General features: G+C 46.6%; 1 protein-coding gene across 1 annotated transcript; it reads left to right on the top strand.

Annotated features, from left to right (window-relative positions):
- Positions 1-7,606: 7,606 nt before the first annotated feature.
- On the top strand, positions 7,607-16,434 carry RNF39 (ring finger protein 39). The gene is made up of 4 exons (XM_007532284.3): positions 7,607-8,152; positions 9,838-9,860; positions 10,254-10,345; positions 15,000-16,434. The coding sequence occupies exons 1-4, from the start codon at positions 7,790-7,792 to the stop codon at positions 15,578-15,580; spliced, it is 1,059 nt and encodes a 352-aa protein (XP_007532346.1). The 5' UTR covers positions 7,607-7,789; the 3' UTR covers positions 15,581-16,434.
- The last annotated feature ends 309 nt before the right edge of the window (positions 16,435-16,743 follow it).

The following is a 16,743-nucleotide window of genomic DNA, read 5'->3' as shown; positions in this document are numbered from 1 at the left end:
AAGCTTTCCCCCTGCTGGTGGGGAGAGGGGGACTCAAACCCGGGTCCTTGCACATTGTAACATGTGTGCCACCACCAGGGCTCCTCTTGTTGAATCTTTCTTGTCTTCTTTCTCTACCTGAAGTCTACCTTTCCTGAAGTTGCTCTTTCCATCAGAGAATGTTTGACTTAGAGTTCTTAAGTAGATAGCATAGGCGTATTGCCCTGTTCTGATAGGTGATTCAGTCATGTTAAAACCCCAGACATTTTTTTTTTTTTTTACCAGAGTATTGTTCAGCTCTGGTGTATGGGGATTGAACCTGGGACTTTGGAGCATCAAGAATGAGAATTTGTTTGCATAACCATTATGCTATCTACTCTCTGCCCAAGTCTTTTTTTTTTTTTTTTTTTTTTTATCATTACAGAAACAATCAAATTGGGTTGGAATGGTAGCATAATGGCTATGCAAGGAGACTTTCACTCCTGAAGATCTGAAGTTCCACATTTAATCCCTAGCACCACCATAAACTAGAGTTATCAGTGCTCTGGTAAATAAATAAATAAAATAAAAATTGAAGAATATTTTTAATTATTTATTTTATTTATTTATTCCCTTTTGTTGCCCTTTTTTTAAAAATTGTTGTAGTTATTGTTGTTATTGATGTCACTGTTGTTGGATAGGACAAAGAGAAATGGAGAGAGGAGGGGAAGACAGAGAGGGGGAGAGAAAGATAGACACTTGCAGACCTGCTTCACCGCTTGTGAAGCGACTTCCTTGCAGGTGGGGAGCCTAGGGTTCGGAACCAGATTCCTTATGCTGGTCCTTGCGCTTTGCGCCACATGCGCTTAACCCACTGTGCTACCGCCCGACTGCCCCTCCTTTAAATTATTTATTTGAAGAATATATTAGGAAAGTGAATTGGAATTGAAAAAGAATTGTGGTCTTCATTTGTGCTCCTGATGTCACTAGCCTATCCCTCTTTTTTCCCCACTAATGATTTTCTTCCCAAATTTTTACTTTACAGTAACTTTGTTCAGGCATTTTTGCTTCTCCTCAATCCAAATATGTCTTTCATTTACAAACTACCTCCTCCAGAAAGCCTTTCTAAAAATAATTTCCACTCAATCTCTGAATTATTACCATAAAGCTCCAATGCCCAGTTCTCTCCCTCAGTACACTGTTACAATTTGGCAGTGACTCTTTTAGGTTGAGGGTGGATACGCTCTGTCTTCTTTATTACATTCCCAAAGGGGTAGGAACTGTAACTGTCTTGTTAACCAGTTCCAAACACATTTGAGTTCCTCTCTCTCCCTCTAGAAGACTCCTAAAAGTTTAGGGACTCTTCTAAAAGATAGAGATGTTACTGGTATGGGGGAGGGAAAGAATGAAGAGCAACCTGAAAACAGAGAGAAACAAAGAAAGGTGGGGGGGAGGGGTGGCATAGTGGATGAGGCACTGAACTCTCAATCCCTGGCAGCACATGCACCAGAGTGATATCTGGTTCTTTTTCTCTGTCTCTCTCTCCTCCTATTTTCTTCATGAATAAGTAAATAACATTTTTTAAAAAAAGAAAGAATCATGATAGATTCAGAAGAAGAAGGAGAAGAAGAAGAAGAAAGAGGAAGAGAAAATAAAGGAGGGAAGAGAAGGAAGAAAGAGAGAGGGTGGGCTAAGGCCTGCCCCACCTCTTGCATTCCCCAATGCCAGGCATGGGTATTGAGCTGCAACATTCCACAACACCACAAGTAGACATCCCAGGAGTTGGGAAAGGGTGGAGACAGTTGCATGGGAGGCACCTCTATTAAGAAGATGGAGTACTAACAGAGAAGCAGGATTCAGCCACAGTCAATTACAGTAGACCAAATGAAGTCAATATACACCAAAAATCACCTCCACCCATCCGGCTCTTTGGAGATGAGATTAGAGGACCAAGTGGAGAGTTGTTAGAGACTGTGGTGAAAGAAGGAGAACGTCCTGAGAAATGAGACATTTCCTGGCAGCATTTGTCGTCAATGCATGTTCTCTGTATTGTAAATCTATACTATTAGATGTGAACTCAGGGTAATCACAGTGCAAGGTTGCATTGAGGCAGTTATCAGGAATCCTTGTCATCTGATCATAGAAGGCAAGTTACACCTAGGCCATAGGCTTCTTGAGCCAGACTGAGAGTTGTGTCTCCTGTTCCATGAGCGTCCCTGAGCATTGTTCCTGTGTATGCCAGGCAGGAGGGACCATTAATTGACAAGGATAAGACTGTGTTAAACAAAACAACAACAACAACAACAACAACAACAACAACAACAACAAGAATTCGTTAAACATTTAGAAGATCTAAGCAGAGTCAGTCAAAGGACCCATTCATTTTGTCTATGTGGTAATGGGCAGTTCAGTAACTAGGTATATACTTATTGAGACAGGCTTTATGCCAGGCAATCTTTCAGGTTAAGGGAAAACAATAGTGAACATGATGAAGACTAGGTTCCTCTTCCTGTAAAGCTGCCTCTAATGACCAGAAACAGAGTAAATCAGATAAGTAGGTCTATTCAAGTCCATAAATATGGTAGAATGTAGACTTATATGCCAGAAGCTCCCACTCCAATCCCTGACACCACATGTACCAGTGTGGTGCTCTAGTTCTCCTTTCTCATTCTCACAGGAAATTATTTCTATATCTTATTTTAAATAGCTAAAATAAGGGAGTCGGGCGGTAGTGCAGCAGGTTAAGCACATACATGGTACAAAGCGCAAGGACCGGCCTAAGGATCCCAGCTTGAGCCCCCAGCTCCCCACCTGCAGGGGCGTCACTTCACAGGTGATGAAGCAGGTCTGCAGGTGTCTTTCTCTCCCCCTCTCTGTCTTCCCCTCCTCTCTCCATTTCTCTCTGTCCTAGCTAACCTGGGCCCTTGCATGTGGTCACATGTGACACTGCCTGCCTGCCCCCACCCCCTGCCTCTGCTTCAGACTGACACACTCTCTCTCAGATATATATATATATATATATATATATATATATATATATATATATGATTTTTTTCTCTTTTGTTGTAGTTATTATTGTTGTCATTGATGTCATTGTTGTTAGAACAGAGAGAAATGGAGAGAAGAGGGGAAGACAGAGATGGGGAGAGAAAGATAGACACCTGCAGACCTGCTTCACAGCCTGTGAAGTGACTTGCCTGCAGGTGGGGAGCAGGGGGTTTGAACGGGGATCTTTATGCTAGTCCTTGCGCTTTGCCCCACGTGTGTTTAACCCGCTGCACTACTGCCTGACTGCCTCAGGTATATTTTATTTACTTCATTTAATGAAAGATAGAGAGACTGACCATAGCACTGCTCAGCTCTGTTTATGGTGGTGCTTGGGATTGAACCTGAGACCTCAGAGCCTCAGGCATGAGAGTCTTTTGCATAACCATTATGCTGTATCCTCAACCTGTGGACTCTCTGTTTGAAAAAGTCAGCCCCAAGTGTTGAACCCCCAGCAACAACAACAGAAAAAAAAAAAAAAGACAAAAAAGGGAAGAAAAGGGGAATCAGGCGGTAGTGCAGTGGATTTAAGCGCAGGTGGCGCAAAGTTCAAGGACCAGAGCAAGGATCCCGGTTCGAGCCCCAGGCTCCCCACCTGCAGGGGGGTTGCTTCATAGGCGGTGAAGCAGGTCTGCAGCTGTCTATCTTTCTCTCCCCCTCTGTCTTCCCCTCCTCTCTCAATTTCTTTCTGTCCTATCCAACAACGATGACATCAATAACAACAATAATAGCTACAACAATAAAACAAGGGCAAAAAGGGGAATAAGGGAGTCGGGCTGTAGCGCAGCGGGTTAAGCGCAGGTGGCGCAAAGCACAAGGACCGGCATAAGGCTCCTGGTTTGAACCCCGGCTCCCCACCTGCAGGGGAGTCGCTTCACAGGCAGTGAAGCAGGTCTGCAGGTGTCTATCTTTCTCTCCTCCTCTCTGTCTTCCCCTCCTCTCTCCATTTCTCTCTGTCCTATCCAACAATGACAACAACAATAATAACTACAACAATAAAACAACAAGGGCAACAAAAGGGAATAAATAAATTAAATAAATATTTTTTTAAAAATTAAAAAAGGGGAATAAATAAATATTTAAAATAAATAAATAAAATAACCCTGGAGGTAAAAAAAAAAAAAAGGAAGAAAAGGAGACAAAAGAAATATATAAAACGACACATACTTGGAGAGATAATTATCTTACCTAATACAAAATGGAAGCTTTATAATTCAGAAATACTTCAGAGCCATAACATCTTTTGCTTAACCATCTTGCTGTCTCCCTAGACCCTCTTGAACTTTTAAAGATCCTGTGATTACACTGGAACTACTTGGATAATGTGGAAAACATTCTTTGTTTTTAAAAGATTGGTTGATTTTATGGAGGGAGGAAAGAGAAAAGAGGGAGTTGGGCAGTAGCGCAGTGGGTTAAGCGCATGTGGCGCAAAGCGCAAGGACTGGTCTATCTTTCTCTCCCGCTCTCTGTCTTCCCCTCCACTCTCCATTTCTCCCTGTCCTATCCAACAACAAGTGACATCAATAACAACAACAATGGGAGTCAGATGGTAGTGCAGCGGGTTAAACGCATGTGGCCAAGCACAAGGACCAGCGTAAGGATCCTGGTTTGAGTCCCTGGCTCCCCACCTGCAGGGGAGTCGCTTCACAAGCTGTGAAGCAGGTCTGCAGGTGTCTATCTTTCTCTCCCCCTCTCTGTCTTCTCCTCCTCTCTCCATTTTTCTCTGTCCTATCCAACAACAACAATAATAACTACAACAACAAGACAACAATGGCAACAAAAGGGAATAAATAAATATTTATTTAAAAAGGAGGGACTGGGAGTCGGGTGGTAGTGCAGCAGGTTAAGCACATGTGGCACAAAGCACAAGGACTGGTGTAAGGATCCCGGTTCGAGCCCCCGGCTCTCCACCTTCAGAGGTGTCACTTCACAGGCGGTGAAGCAGGTCTGTAGGTGTCTATCTTTCTCTCCCCCTCTCTGTATTCCCCTCCTCTCTCCATTTCTCTCTGTCCTATCTAACGACAATGACATCAACAACAACAATAACTACAACAACAATGAAAAAACAAGGGCAACAAAAAAGGGAAAATAAAAAATAAATAAATAAGAGACTATCTAGAAAACAGAGGACCCCACAACAAAAAACAATAACAACAATAATAACTACAACAATAAAACAAGGGCAACAAAAGGGAATAAATTAATTAATTAATATTTTTTTAAAAAAAGAGAAAAGAATAAAGCACTACTCAGCTTTGGCATATGCAGTGCCAGGGAATGAAACCTGGGCCTCACACATGCAGGCTGTTTACTCTATACTGAAATGCCAACAGGTTTTTTTTTGGGTTTTTTTTTTGCCTCCAGGATTATTGCTAGGCTTGGTGCTGGCACTACAAATTCATTGCTACTAGTGGCTATTTCTTTTTCCACTTTATTGGATAGGAGGGAGAGAAACTGAGAGGAGGGGGAGACAGAGAGGGAGAAAGAAAGATAAACACCTGTAGACCTGCTTTGCCACTTGTGAAGCTTCCCTGTTGTAGGTGGGGGGCTCAAGCCCAGATACCTGTGCTTAGTATTATATGAGCTTAACCCAGCACCACCCCCTGGCCTCCCAACAATTTCCTTACTTTCAAATTCTATTGCCCAAGCTATCTTAATTCTCCTTTGCCATGTAAGCAAACATAGTCCTAGGGTCCCAGAAATAGGACATGGACCAACAGAACTGTAGGGACCATTGTTCTACCTACCACACCATGGAAGCCCACCTTCTACACAATAAATCTTAGTCATGTCTGCAGTGGTTTACTTGAGTATACATTTTATAACCTTTAAATTGAAGGTTTTTTCCAAGATGAGTGTACATATGTTTATTTGTGTGGGTTTGTTTATTAAAGTTTCATATTTGACTGTCTCCTAGATAAGTATGAGGGGAAGAAGGTTGCCTTGAGGGGTGCCTAATAAAATACTGTGGCTCCATAAAGACTCACTGTTGTGTTGTTGCTCCTATTGACAATAAGACTAGTGACAGTGTCTCTTAGCATGCTTCCTTTGAGTATGTTTTTCAGTCCTACATGATACTGCGTAGCCTGCTCAGTGATATTCAGTGTGTATGAGACATCTAGGGTACATCTATGATGTTTGCATTGTTTCAATGTAGCTGTATGTGGACTTATGGGCACTTGGACATTGATGGGTGCACATGCATGACAGTACAATGGTGTGTATTACCAGTTATAGACATCTTGTTTGATTACTTACAACCTCAAGGGCCCCCAGAGAGAAAAGCCTAGCATGACAGGGGTAGAAGAGCTAACATGAGGAAGGGGAGAAGAGGATGGAGGGAGGGGTTGATAGCATAATGGTTATGCAAAGAGACTCTCATGCTCCAAAGTCTCAGGCTCAATCCCCTGCACCACCATAAGCCGGTGCTGAGCAATGCTCTGGTTAAAAAGAAAAAAAGAAATAAAGAAAAGAAAGAAGGAAGTGAAGAGAAGAGGTGAGAGAACAGGAAAAGAAAAGGGAAAAAATCAGACACAGAACTGAGTTTTATGGATTTAAAATAAAAAAGGGCAAACTGGGAGGTAGTCCAGTGAATAAAACATTGAACTTACAAGCATAAGGTCCCAAGTTTGATCTCTGATATTACATGTGTCAGAATAATGCTCTGGTTGTCTCTCATTAATTAGACAATCAAACAAAGGTGAGGAGGTCAGGATAGAGTCTCCACAGATGCAAAATTCAGATGATTTAGATATGGCACCACTTCTGGTCAGTCCTTAGCTATGTGACCTTGGCAATGCCAGCTTTCTGGGCCTTGCTGTATCAAGAGAATTGAAATGGATAATCCTTGGGTGGATTTCAAAACAGAGAAGGCAGGGGTGGAGTGGGGGTAGGTAATTAAAACATACATAAAGAAGAGAGAAACAGAGACACAAAGGGGGAGAGAACTAGAGAGGAGAGAGGAAAAACTTAACGAGAGGAAAAACTTAGCAAGAGAAGTCCTGGGAGCTAGCCATAGTCAGAGTTGAAGGAGCCCTAAAGAGACACCTTAAGGCAGAATGTGGGTGCTTGCTCCCCACCCCTTAGTCCAAGCTACAGTGTGTCCTTAAATCCTTAATAGGTAAAGCAGGAAGATGAAAAGGAGAGAAGCTCCTGGAAAGACAGCCACAGGCCAACACTCAGAGGGCCTGCCAAAGCCACATAAGCCAGGATCCATGCTTCCGGCCCCCAGCCCCCAGATGTAGGTGTGCCAGACATCTGGAGTGACTCACACCCCGGCAATGTGTGAACACAATGCCAAAAGTGAGCCCGGGCACCCTGCCCACCCGCAGGCCACAGGTCTGTGGGGGAGGTGAGACTGGAACTCTCCAGGGGGGTGACAGGGGGCTAGCTTCCCCACACCTACCTACCTGGCCCCAAAGCGCCCCCTGCTGACCACCCCTTCAGCCTGCGGCCCTAGGTGTCCTTTCCTCCCACCCTCCTCTCCCAAACCTTCCCGGGGAAGCGGGAGAACCAGATGGGGCATTACGCAAGGCCTGATGTTTACCTCCCGCAGGGGCCTCCTCCCTCCCTATAAAGCCTGACGTGGTGGGGAGATTGGCGGAGCCCAAAACTGGCTGGAGAGCGAGGCAATTCCAGGAGAGGGGCAGAGAGGAGTCAGAAAGTTAATGCGGGAGGCTGAGAGAGGGGAACTGACTTGGCAGTCCGCAAGGGCAGCCCGCCATCCGCGCGCTCGGGGGCGGTCTCGGAGGTCTCGGAAGGGTGGGCGCCGGGACGCGGGCTTCCCATGGAGGCGCCCGAGCTGGGCCCGGGGCTGGTGGAGCGTCTGGAGCAGCTGGCGACGTGCCCGCTGTGTGGGGGTCCCTTCGAGGACCCAGTGCTCCTGGCGTGCGAGCACAGCTTCTGCCGCGCGTGCCTGGCCTGCCGCTGGGGAGCCCCGCCGGCGCCCGGCACAGAGGCGCCCCCCATTACCTGCCCCCGCTGCGGCCAGCTGTGCCCCCGCCGCAGCCTGAGGTCGAACGTGCGGCTGGCGGTGGAGGTGCGGATCAGCCGCGGGCTGCGTGACAAGCTGGCCGAGCCCGGGGCGCGCACTGGCAGGCGCCGCGGGGGCCGCATCCCCACCATGGGCTGCCTAGACCCTCAGGGAGAGGTAAGGCGGGGCCGCGGGTGCGGGGGGGGGGATCCTGGGGCTACCGGGGAATGGGGGGACGGCATCTCCCGCGCAGGACCCCAGCAAAGGGGGGAGGCGGGCGGAGAAAAGCAAAGGACGAGAGGACGGGGGCTGACCACGAGTCTGCAAGTGAAGTGAGGGGCCCTGGAAGGACGTGGGGGACACTTGGCCGGGAAGGAGGGCTGGACGAATACCCATGTCTACTTAGAGGACCTAGAGGAGGAGGACGCAGAGAAAGGGTTAGTCTAGGACTCCGAGGAGACCCCCTCCCCTTGACCCCCCTGCAAGTGAGGGAACTGCGAGACTTGGGGAGGTTCTTTGCTTGGCGCCCAGGAGACCTGGCAGAGAAGGGAGTCGCGGGTTGGGGTTGGGGGTGCACCGGGAGTGGGGAAACTGGGAAGTTGATGGGGGGGTGAGAATTAGCTTAGGGATGGGGAGAGAAGGAGGGGATAAAACTGCAGTGGAGGCACTGGGAAGAAGGGGGAAGTTTTTTTTAAATGAGGGAGGTAGGGAGTGGGGAGCTATCCAGGGCCCTAGTAGTACCGCGGGGTTGGTTCCCGGGTTCCGGCCCCAGCGGATCTGTGAGTGGTTTGTTATTGTCCTCAGCTCCTCCCAGGGCCCTGGGTAGGGGCGGTGACCGGCCGTGGCGAGTGGAGGCGAGGTCCCAGAGAGCACCTCGACCTCTGGCTCCTCTCCAAACCTCGGTCATATCACTCTCCTCCACCCTCAACCCTTAACCACCACCACCCCAACCTACTCCTTTACCCCCTCACCAGCCCCGAGAAACCTTGGCCCTCCACCAGCTCCATCCATTCCTTTGCTGGAGCCCCAGGCGTCCGGGATTCCCGACTGGCTTCTCCCCAGCAGCCAAGCCGGTCTCAGGTCTCGTTTCCAACCTTTGAAGTAGACATAGACCTAATTAGTCTAGGTGTAATTGACATACTTAAGCAAATTGCCTTTCCTCGCTCCCTTCACCTCCGTACTGGCTTGCTTCAGTCGTTCCTCCTGGACAATTGAGGGAGGGGAGGGGAATCCTAGAATTTGGAGGGGTAATCCAGCGCCCTCTCCTGACTGGCTTGTTAGCTTGCAATCTGTTGGACTTAACTGGGACACATCCAAGTCCAGCTGCCTCGTCAGCCAGGGTAGAAACACAAAATAAAGGGCCAAATAAACCCCATTGAGTTTTTATGGAAAGAGAGGAAGCAGCTTTATTATTATAAGGCTTTTGTATAACAACAATTTACCCTAGCGCTCGGAGTATGTTTGGTCTGTGTGATGAGGAGGGTGGGGTTAGCTGGGAAACACTCCGAAGGGGGGGGGGGTACAGCAGGGGAAAGTAAGGAGCCTGAGATCAACAATAGGGCTTAGATAAAGTTAGAGAAAGGGAACTGAGAGCCCTTGTGGAATGGGGAAGAGGAGAACAATGTGGGGAGGGAAGGGATTAGGAGGATGAAAAGAAAGTGTTGATGGAGAAGGGGCAAAGGTCATGAAAGGAGATAGGGAAATGAGAAAGAAAAGAGAACAAAGGAGATAAAGGTATGAGATCACTCTGAGAGCTGGAGAGTTACCTCACCAAGTCAGAAGCAGTTCACTTGAGGGTCGGGGAGGGTCCCCCAATAATATAAAGCCTAAAGCTCACATCTATGTTTTTTTCTGCCCACCAGGATTTGAGAAAGACATGGAGAAGGTGAGTCCATTTTTACTGTTCCTTCTTTTTCACTGCCAGTCACCATTATCTATCATCTTTTCACTGAGTTCACATATTTGTCCCCCAGTTATAAGTTTTGTTTAATCGTTTACAATCAACAGTAAAATACAATAGATTGTACGTGTGTAACAATTCTCAGTTTTCTACATAACAATTCAACCCCCCACTAGGTCCTCCTTTGCCATCACGTTCCAGGACCTGCCCCCCCCCCCAACTCCAGAGTCTTTTACTTTGGTGCAATATAGCAACCAGTCATAAGTTTTCTGGTTATGTCCTTACCCCTTCATGCTCCAGAGATGTGTGACTTGGGGAGATGGATCAGAGATAGAAGGTATCTACTGATTCCCTGATCCTTCTTCCTCATCTGTCCAGATTCGATGCCCCAAGACCCAAGTCTTATCACTCAGAAGATGATCTCCCTGAAGATTACCCTGTGGTTAAAAACATGCTTCATAGACTGACAGGTAAGGAGAGCAAAGGGGTAGGAACTGAATGAAAATTGTTTTAAGTTTGTTCCCATTTTGCCCTCAAAAATAATGAAGTCCTTGATATATACCTGCATTTAGTTTCCTAGGGCTTCCACACAGAGTAACTTAAGCAATGGAAATTTATTCTCTCACATTTGGAAGTAGAAGTCCAAAATCAAGGTTCCTTCTGAGATTGTGAAGAATATCCTCCCTGATTTTCTCCTAACTTCTGGCATCTCAGATATTCCTTGGGCTGTAGATGGCAGGTTCTCTGTCTTGTACTTACTTATTTTAAAATATTTATTGGGAGTATGGATTGACCTGCCAATACCCATGTTAAGCAGGGACACAATTACAGAAGCCAGACCTTCCACCTTCTGCATCCCATAATGACCTTGGGCCCATATTCCCAGAGGGATAAAGAATAGGAAAGCTATCGGGGAGAGGATGGAATATGGAGTTCTGGTGGTGGGAATTGTGCAAAGTTGTACCCCTCTTATGCTATGGTTTTGTCAATGTTTCCTTTTTATAAATAAAAAAAATTTTAGAAATTATGCTGGAGACATAGCATAATGGTTATACAAAAAGACTTTCATGTCTAAGGCTCTGAAGCCCCAGATTCAATCCCCAGCACCACCATAAGCCAGAACTGAGCAGTGCTCAAGTATCTCTTCCTCTCTGTGTGTGTATCTTTATGTCTATATCTCTCTTTCATTTAAAAAGTAATTATTTGGGGGGCTGGGTGGTGGAGAAGCTGGTTGAGCACACATGTTACAATGTGTAAGGACCGGAGTTCAAGCCCCTAGTCCCCACTTACAGGAAGAAAACTTTGCAAGTGGTGCAGCAGTGCTGCAGGTGTCTCTGTGTCTTTCCCTCTCTATCTCCCCCTTCTTCTTCATTTCTGGTTGTCTCTATCCAATAAATAAGTGAAGATAATAAAAGTATTCTATAAAATTATTATTTTAATTTTAAATATTTATTTATTTTCCCTTTTGTTGCCCTTGTTTTTTTTAATTATTGTTGTTGTTATTGATGTCATCGTTGTTAGATAGGACAGAGAGAAATGGAGAGAGGAGGGGAAGACAGAGAGGGGGAGAGAAAGACAGATGCCTGCACACTTGCTTCACTGCCTGTGAAATGACTTCCCTGCTGGTGCGAAGCCAGGGGATGAAACCAGGATCCAAGGGAGTCGGGCTGTAGCGCAGCGGGTTAAGTGCAGGTGGCGCAAAGCACAAGGATCCCGGTTTGAACCCCGGCTCCCCACCTGCAGGGGAGTCGCTTCACAGGCGGTGAAGCAGGTCTGCAGGTGTCTGTCTTTCTCTCCTCCTCTCTGTCTTCCCCTCCTCTCTCCATTTCTCTCTGTCCTATCCAACAACGACAACAACAATAATAACTACAACAATAAAACAAGGGCAACAAAAGGGAATAAATAAAATAAATATTTAAAAAAATTTTAAAAAATTAGTTTAGAAACCAGGATCCTTATGTTGTATAAAATTATTTTTTAAAGTCAGATAGGTCTGATTTTTTTTCTCTCTCCCTTCAGGTAAGATAGCAGAAGAGGCTATTTATTGTACACGGGTTACATTCAGCCAAAAGGAGAGCAGAACTAGTCCAGAATGTCAAGTCCAAGGCAAAAGAGCAAAAGGGACTGTGTTTTGTTATGAGCAATGAAGGTCACTCGAGATGGTCGCGTAGGATCAAATGGTGATGAGGTTCTAGAACCGCTGAAACAAGTTCTAGGCTGCAGCACAGAAGTCCAATTTGTACCAGCACCTCCGGCCTCCGGGATCCCTTATTTCTGCTCCTGTGGCTTCCATGGTGCACAAGTCTACTTGGACCTCTGCCTCATCTTTCTTCTTTTGCACTTCAGCCTGCGCATTCGCTTCTTCCTTCACTTGGCTCTCATCGTGCCAAGGGTTCTAGGAAGATGGCGCTAAGGCCAAGAGTGACTTTTTAATATTTATTTATTCCCTTTTGTTGACCTTGTTTTATTGTTGTAGTTATTATTATTGTTGTTACTGGATAGGGCAGAGATAAATGGAGAGAGGAGGGGAGACAGAGAGAAAGATAGAAAGACATCTGTAGACCTGCTTTACTGCCTGTGAATCAACTCCCCTGCAGGTGGGGAGCCAGTGGCTCGAACCGGGATCCTTACGCTGGTCCTTGTGCTTTGTGCCACCTGCGCTTAACCCTCGGCGCTACTGCCTGACTCCCAAGTCTGATAGTTTTTTTAAACATTTATTTATGAGTGAGAATGGAGACAGATGCAGAGAACCAGAGCATCACTCTGGCATATGTGATGCTGAGGATCAAACTCAGGACCCCGTGCTTGAGAATCCAGTGCTTCTATTCACTGTACCACCTCTCATCTTGCATGATTTTATTTTAAAGATGTATGTACTTGTTAATGAGAGAGAGAAGAGAAGAGATTGATTATTCCAGATTGACCCAGAACATCTGGCACATGGGATGCTGGCATTTGACCTTAGGACCTTATGTTTGAGAGTCCAAGGCTACATCCACTGAGCCACTTCCTGGAATTCTATCTTTAAAAATAAAAGGGTCAGGAGTCGGACGGTAGCTCAGCAGGTTAAGCGCAGGTGGCACAAAGTGCAAGGATGGGCGTAAGGATCCCAGTTCGAGCCCCTGGCTCCCCACCTGCAGGGGAGTCCCTTCACAAGCGGTGAAGCAGGTCTGCAGGTGTCTATCTTTCTCTCCCCCTCTTTCTTCCCCTCCTCTCTCCATTTCTCTCTGTCCTATCCATCAATGACAACAATAAACAACAATAAAATAACAAGGGCAACAAAAGGGAATAAATAAATTTTAAAAGGTGGTTTAAAAAAATAAAATAAGGTCTTATTCATTCATTCATTCATTTATTTACTAATTAGAGAAGAAGATGAGGAGAGAGAGAAAACCAGAGCCTTACTCTGCCACTTTCAATGCCAGGGACTGAACTTGGGTCCTCATACTTGAGAGTCCAGGTCTTTATCCATTGCAGCACGTCCCAAGCTATTCTGTCTGTATCTTTACTGCATTTTCCTTCTGTATACACCTATCTCTGGTTCCTTTTTATAAGAATATCTGTCATATTGGACTATGGACCACCCCAATGATCTCATTTTAACCTAATCACTGCTTTACCCTATATCCAAATAAAATTACATTTCTTTTTTTTTTTTTTTTTTAAAGCCTTTCATGCCTTAGGAATCGAAAGTCATTTTTTTTTCTTTTTTAAAGATTTTATTTATTTATTAATGAGAAGCATAGGAAGAAAGAAAAAGAGCCAGACATTACTCTGGTACATGTGCTGCCGGGGATTGAACTCAGGACCTCATGCTTGAGAGTCCGATGCTTTATCCACTGCGCCACCTCCTGGACCTTTTTTTTTTTTTTAAAGAATTTATTTATTTATTCATGAGAGAGATAGGAGGAGAAAAAGAACCAGACATCACTCTGGTATATGTACTGCCAGGGATCGAACTCAGGACCTCATGCTTGAGAATCCAATGCTTTATTCTTTGTGCCACCTCCCGGACCACTAAAATTACATTTCTTAGGTTTTGGGAAACTTCAACATCTTTATTTTGAAGGAATACCACAGTTCAACTCATAACAGTGATTATCCTGCATTTCTCAAATTTCAGCCTTTATACCTCTTTGTCTATTCACACAGCTCCACCAGTTCTCATTAATGTTCTTGAGAAGAGTCCCAGGACTCCTACATCCCTTTGTCTCTGGGACTTCCTCTGAAACATTGGAGGTGTTCTGTTTTCCACCACTCCCACGACAGCCTTCCACCCTTTTACTAAATGTTTTGTTTGCTTTAGTTTAATGAGAGAGACAGAGACACACCAGAGCACTGCTCAGCTCTGGCTTATGGTGGTGCTGGGCATTGAAGCTGGGACCTCAGAGCTTCAGGCACAAGTCTTTTTGCATAACCATTATGCTATCTCCTCACCCCCTCCATCCTTCTTTAAACTACTTAAATAACATACCCCACTCAACTGATCACCTACCCACCACCATCTTACCTAAACCAGACCACCTTTAGCACCTCTAATTCAAGTATCTTTCCTCAAAGCATCTAATAGACACAAGGCCAGTGATTCTTTCTGGTTCCTTTTGCTGTTACTATCTTCTCTGTCCTCTGCCCCACCCTCCATATAGAAACAGGGCTGTCCACTTCCCTACAAATTTCTGTGGGTGAGTAGGGTGGTTTCTCAGAATACCCAGGATCCCTCCCTTTACCCCTCCCCTCTGTCACTTGGGAGTTCTGGTAACTGGTATCTCTCTTCAGGCCAGCTGCCCCAGCTCCTAAGCCCCACCCCAGATACCGCAGATTCAGATTTAAACTCAGATTAGCTTCATTTCCTCCAACCCCACACACCCTGAGACCTCTGCTTTGCTCTCTGCCCTGGGCCACCAGAGTCTTTCTTCAAGTTCAATTCTGCAGAATTAAGTGGTGCTTCAGTGCACAAGCTGCCTCTTGCCCAGCTCTGCCCTTCATACCTTCAACCCTGTTTGGCTCTCTAACAGCCTTTTGAGTCTGCTGTGAGGTGACTTTTGTGCCATCCTGTATATCCTTCCTGTGTTGCCTGTCTCGAACTGCCCCTTACGAAGACCTCTCGCTGCCTTCCCTCTCCAGCTGACTTGACTCTGGACCCTGGCACCGCACACCACGGCCTTCTCATCTCCCCGGACCGCCGCAGTGTCCGCTTGGCCCCTCCGGGAACACCTGCGCCTCCTGACGGCCCCGCACGCTTCGATCAGCTCCCGGCAGTGCTGGGCGCCCAGGGCTTTGGGGCTGGGCGCCACTGCTGGGAGGTGGAGACGGTGGGCGCCTCCTCCTGCGGAGACTCCTCTGGGGAGGAAGAGGACGGCGGGGAGAGCCGCTACGCGGTGGGCGCAGCCGGAGAGTCAGTGCGACGCAAGGGCCGCGTAGGGTTGTGTCCCGCGGGCTCCGTGTGGGCCCTGGAGGGCCGCGGGGGCCGCCTGTGGGCGCTTACAGCACCCGAGCCTACCCCGCTGGGTGGCGCTGGGCCTCCGCCGCGGCGCATTCGCGTTGACTTGGACTGGGAGCGGGGGCGCGTAGCTTTCTACGATGGCCGCTCACTGGACCTGCTCTTCGCCTTCCAGGCTCCTGGGCCCCTGGGGGAGCGCATCTTCCCGCTCCTGTGTACCCACGACCCCCGTGCCCCGCTCCGCATTGTGCCAGCGGAAGGCTGAGCAGCTGAGCCTACCTAGGTTGTGCCCCCCACCCCTCTTAACATTCGAATTTGGCCCACAGTGAGGTTCATCTTGGGCACAGACATCTCACTTGCAAGTATCCTGTCCACAAGTTCACTGCAGGTGTAGTTACTCACCCCACCCACCTATACCATTTCGTAAGACCTCACCTGGCGTCCTGTTTCCACACACATATCCTTCCTTCTTGGGACGCTTCTCCCACATAACATCCCAATTCATGCCCATCCCCACCCCACCCCTTTTTTCTTTTTTTTACTATTCTAGGACTGAATTGGGCAACAGGTCCTGCTGTCAGTATTCGTAAATGGCCCATGTTTGCTACTATACACCCAACTAGTCCAACCCCTTCTGTACTTGCATTTTCTCAAAGGCTCTAATGCCTTCTCAGTTTCAAGGCTTACTCTGACTGCCCCATTCAGTCTAAGGGTTCTTATAAAAAAGCAACAAGAGATTGCTGAGAGAAAAAACAAAATAAAAAAAGGGCTGACTTTGTAGGGCCCCATAGAAATCTCAGCCTTTTCTGGGTGTTTGGGCAGGCTAATTATACTTTTTTTTTTTCCTAATCCACAAATGTTTCCTATGTTTGCAGTCATTTTTCATTAAGAACCTTAAAAACCCTCCCCCTTTGCCCCCCCCATACACACATATTCATAAGACACCAATGGTGCTACCTCTCTTTTCCTCAATCTGAGAGGGTCTAGACACCCCAAAGTCATCCTTGTATATAGCCTCACGTCTTGCCCCATAAATATAAATGGGCCCATATTTAACACATTTTGTGATGTTGGGTTATTTATTTTGTGCATCTGTGGCAATAAATGAGATTCAGTGGTGATTTGACTGATTTCTGCAATTGTGCACGGCAAGAGTCAGGAAAACATCCTGATACCAGTTAGGAGGGTGAAGAGTTGGGCATCTGGGATAAGACAGACATCAGTTTACAAAGGAAAGGGTAAGAGTGCAGTGTAGGGCCATGCTCCCCATCTCTTTGCTCCCTTTTCTTTCCTCTCCCAGACACCCTGACCCTTGGAACCATCACCATGCTGAATCTGTCACCTAAAGCTGCAAGATCAAAGGTTGAAGAGATAGTTGGCTTTGAGTGACCAGTCTTGAAGTCAGTTTTGTAAAAAATCTTAGATCAC

The sequence above is a fragment of the Erinaceus europaeus genome, chromosome 4 (genome assembly GCF_950295315.1).
Source record: "Erinaceus europaeus chromosome 4, mEriEur2.1, whole genome shotgun sequence".
NCBI classification, from domain to species: Eukaryota; Metazoa; Chordata; class Mammalia; order Eulipotyphla; family Erinaceidae; genus Erinaceus; species Erinaceus europaeus.
Note: the sequence above shows the minus strand (reverse complement) of the source record. Positions and strands in the feature narration are given on the sequence as shown.

Coding starts and splice junctions, on each gene's coding strand:
- RNF39 (XM_007532284.3), top strand. CDS start 7,790: ATGGAGGCGCCCGAGCTGGGCCCGGGGCTGGTGGAGCGTCTGGAGCAG. Junction 8,153..9,837: donor GCCTAGACCCTCAGGGAGAG/GTAAGGCGGGGC, acceptor TCTGCCCACCAG/GATTTGAGAAAGACATGGAG. Junction 10,346..14,999: donor CATGCTTCATAGACTGACAG/GTAAGGAGAGCA, acceptor TTCCCTCTCCAG/CTGACTTGACTCTGGACCCT.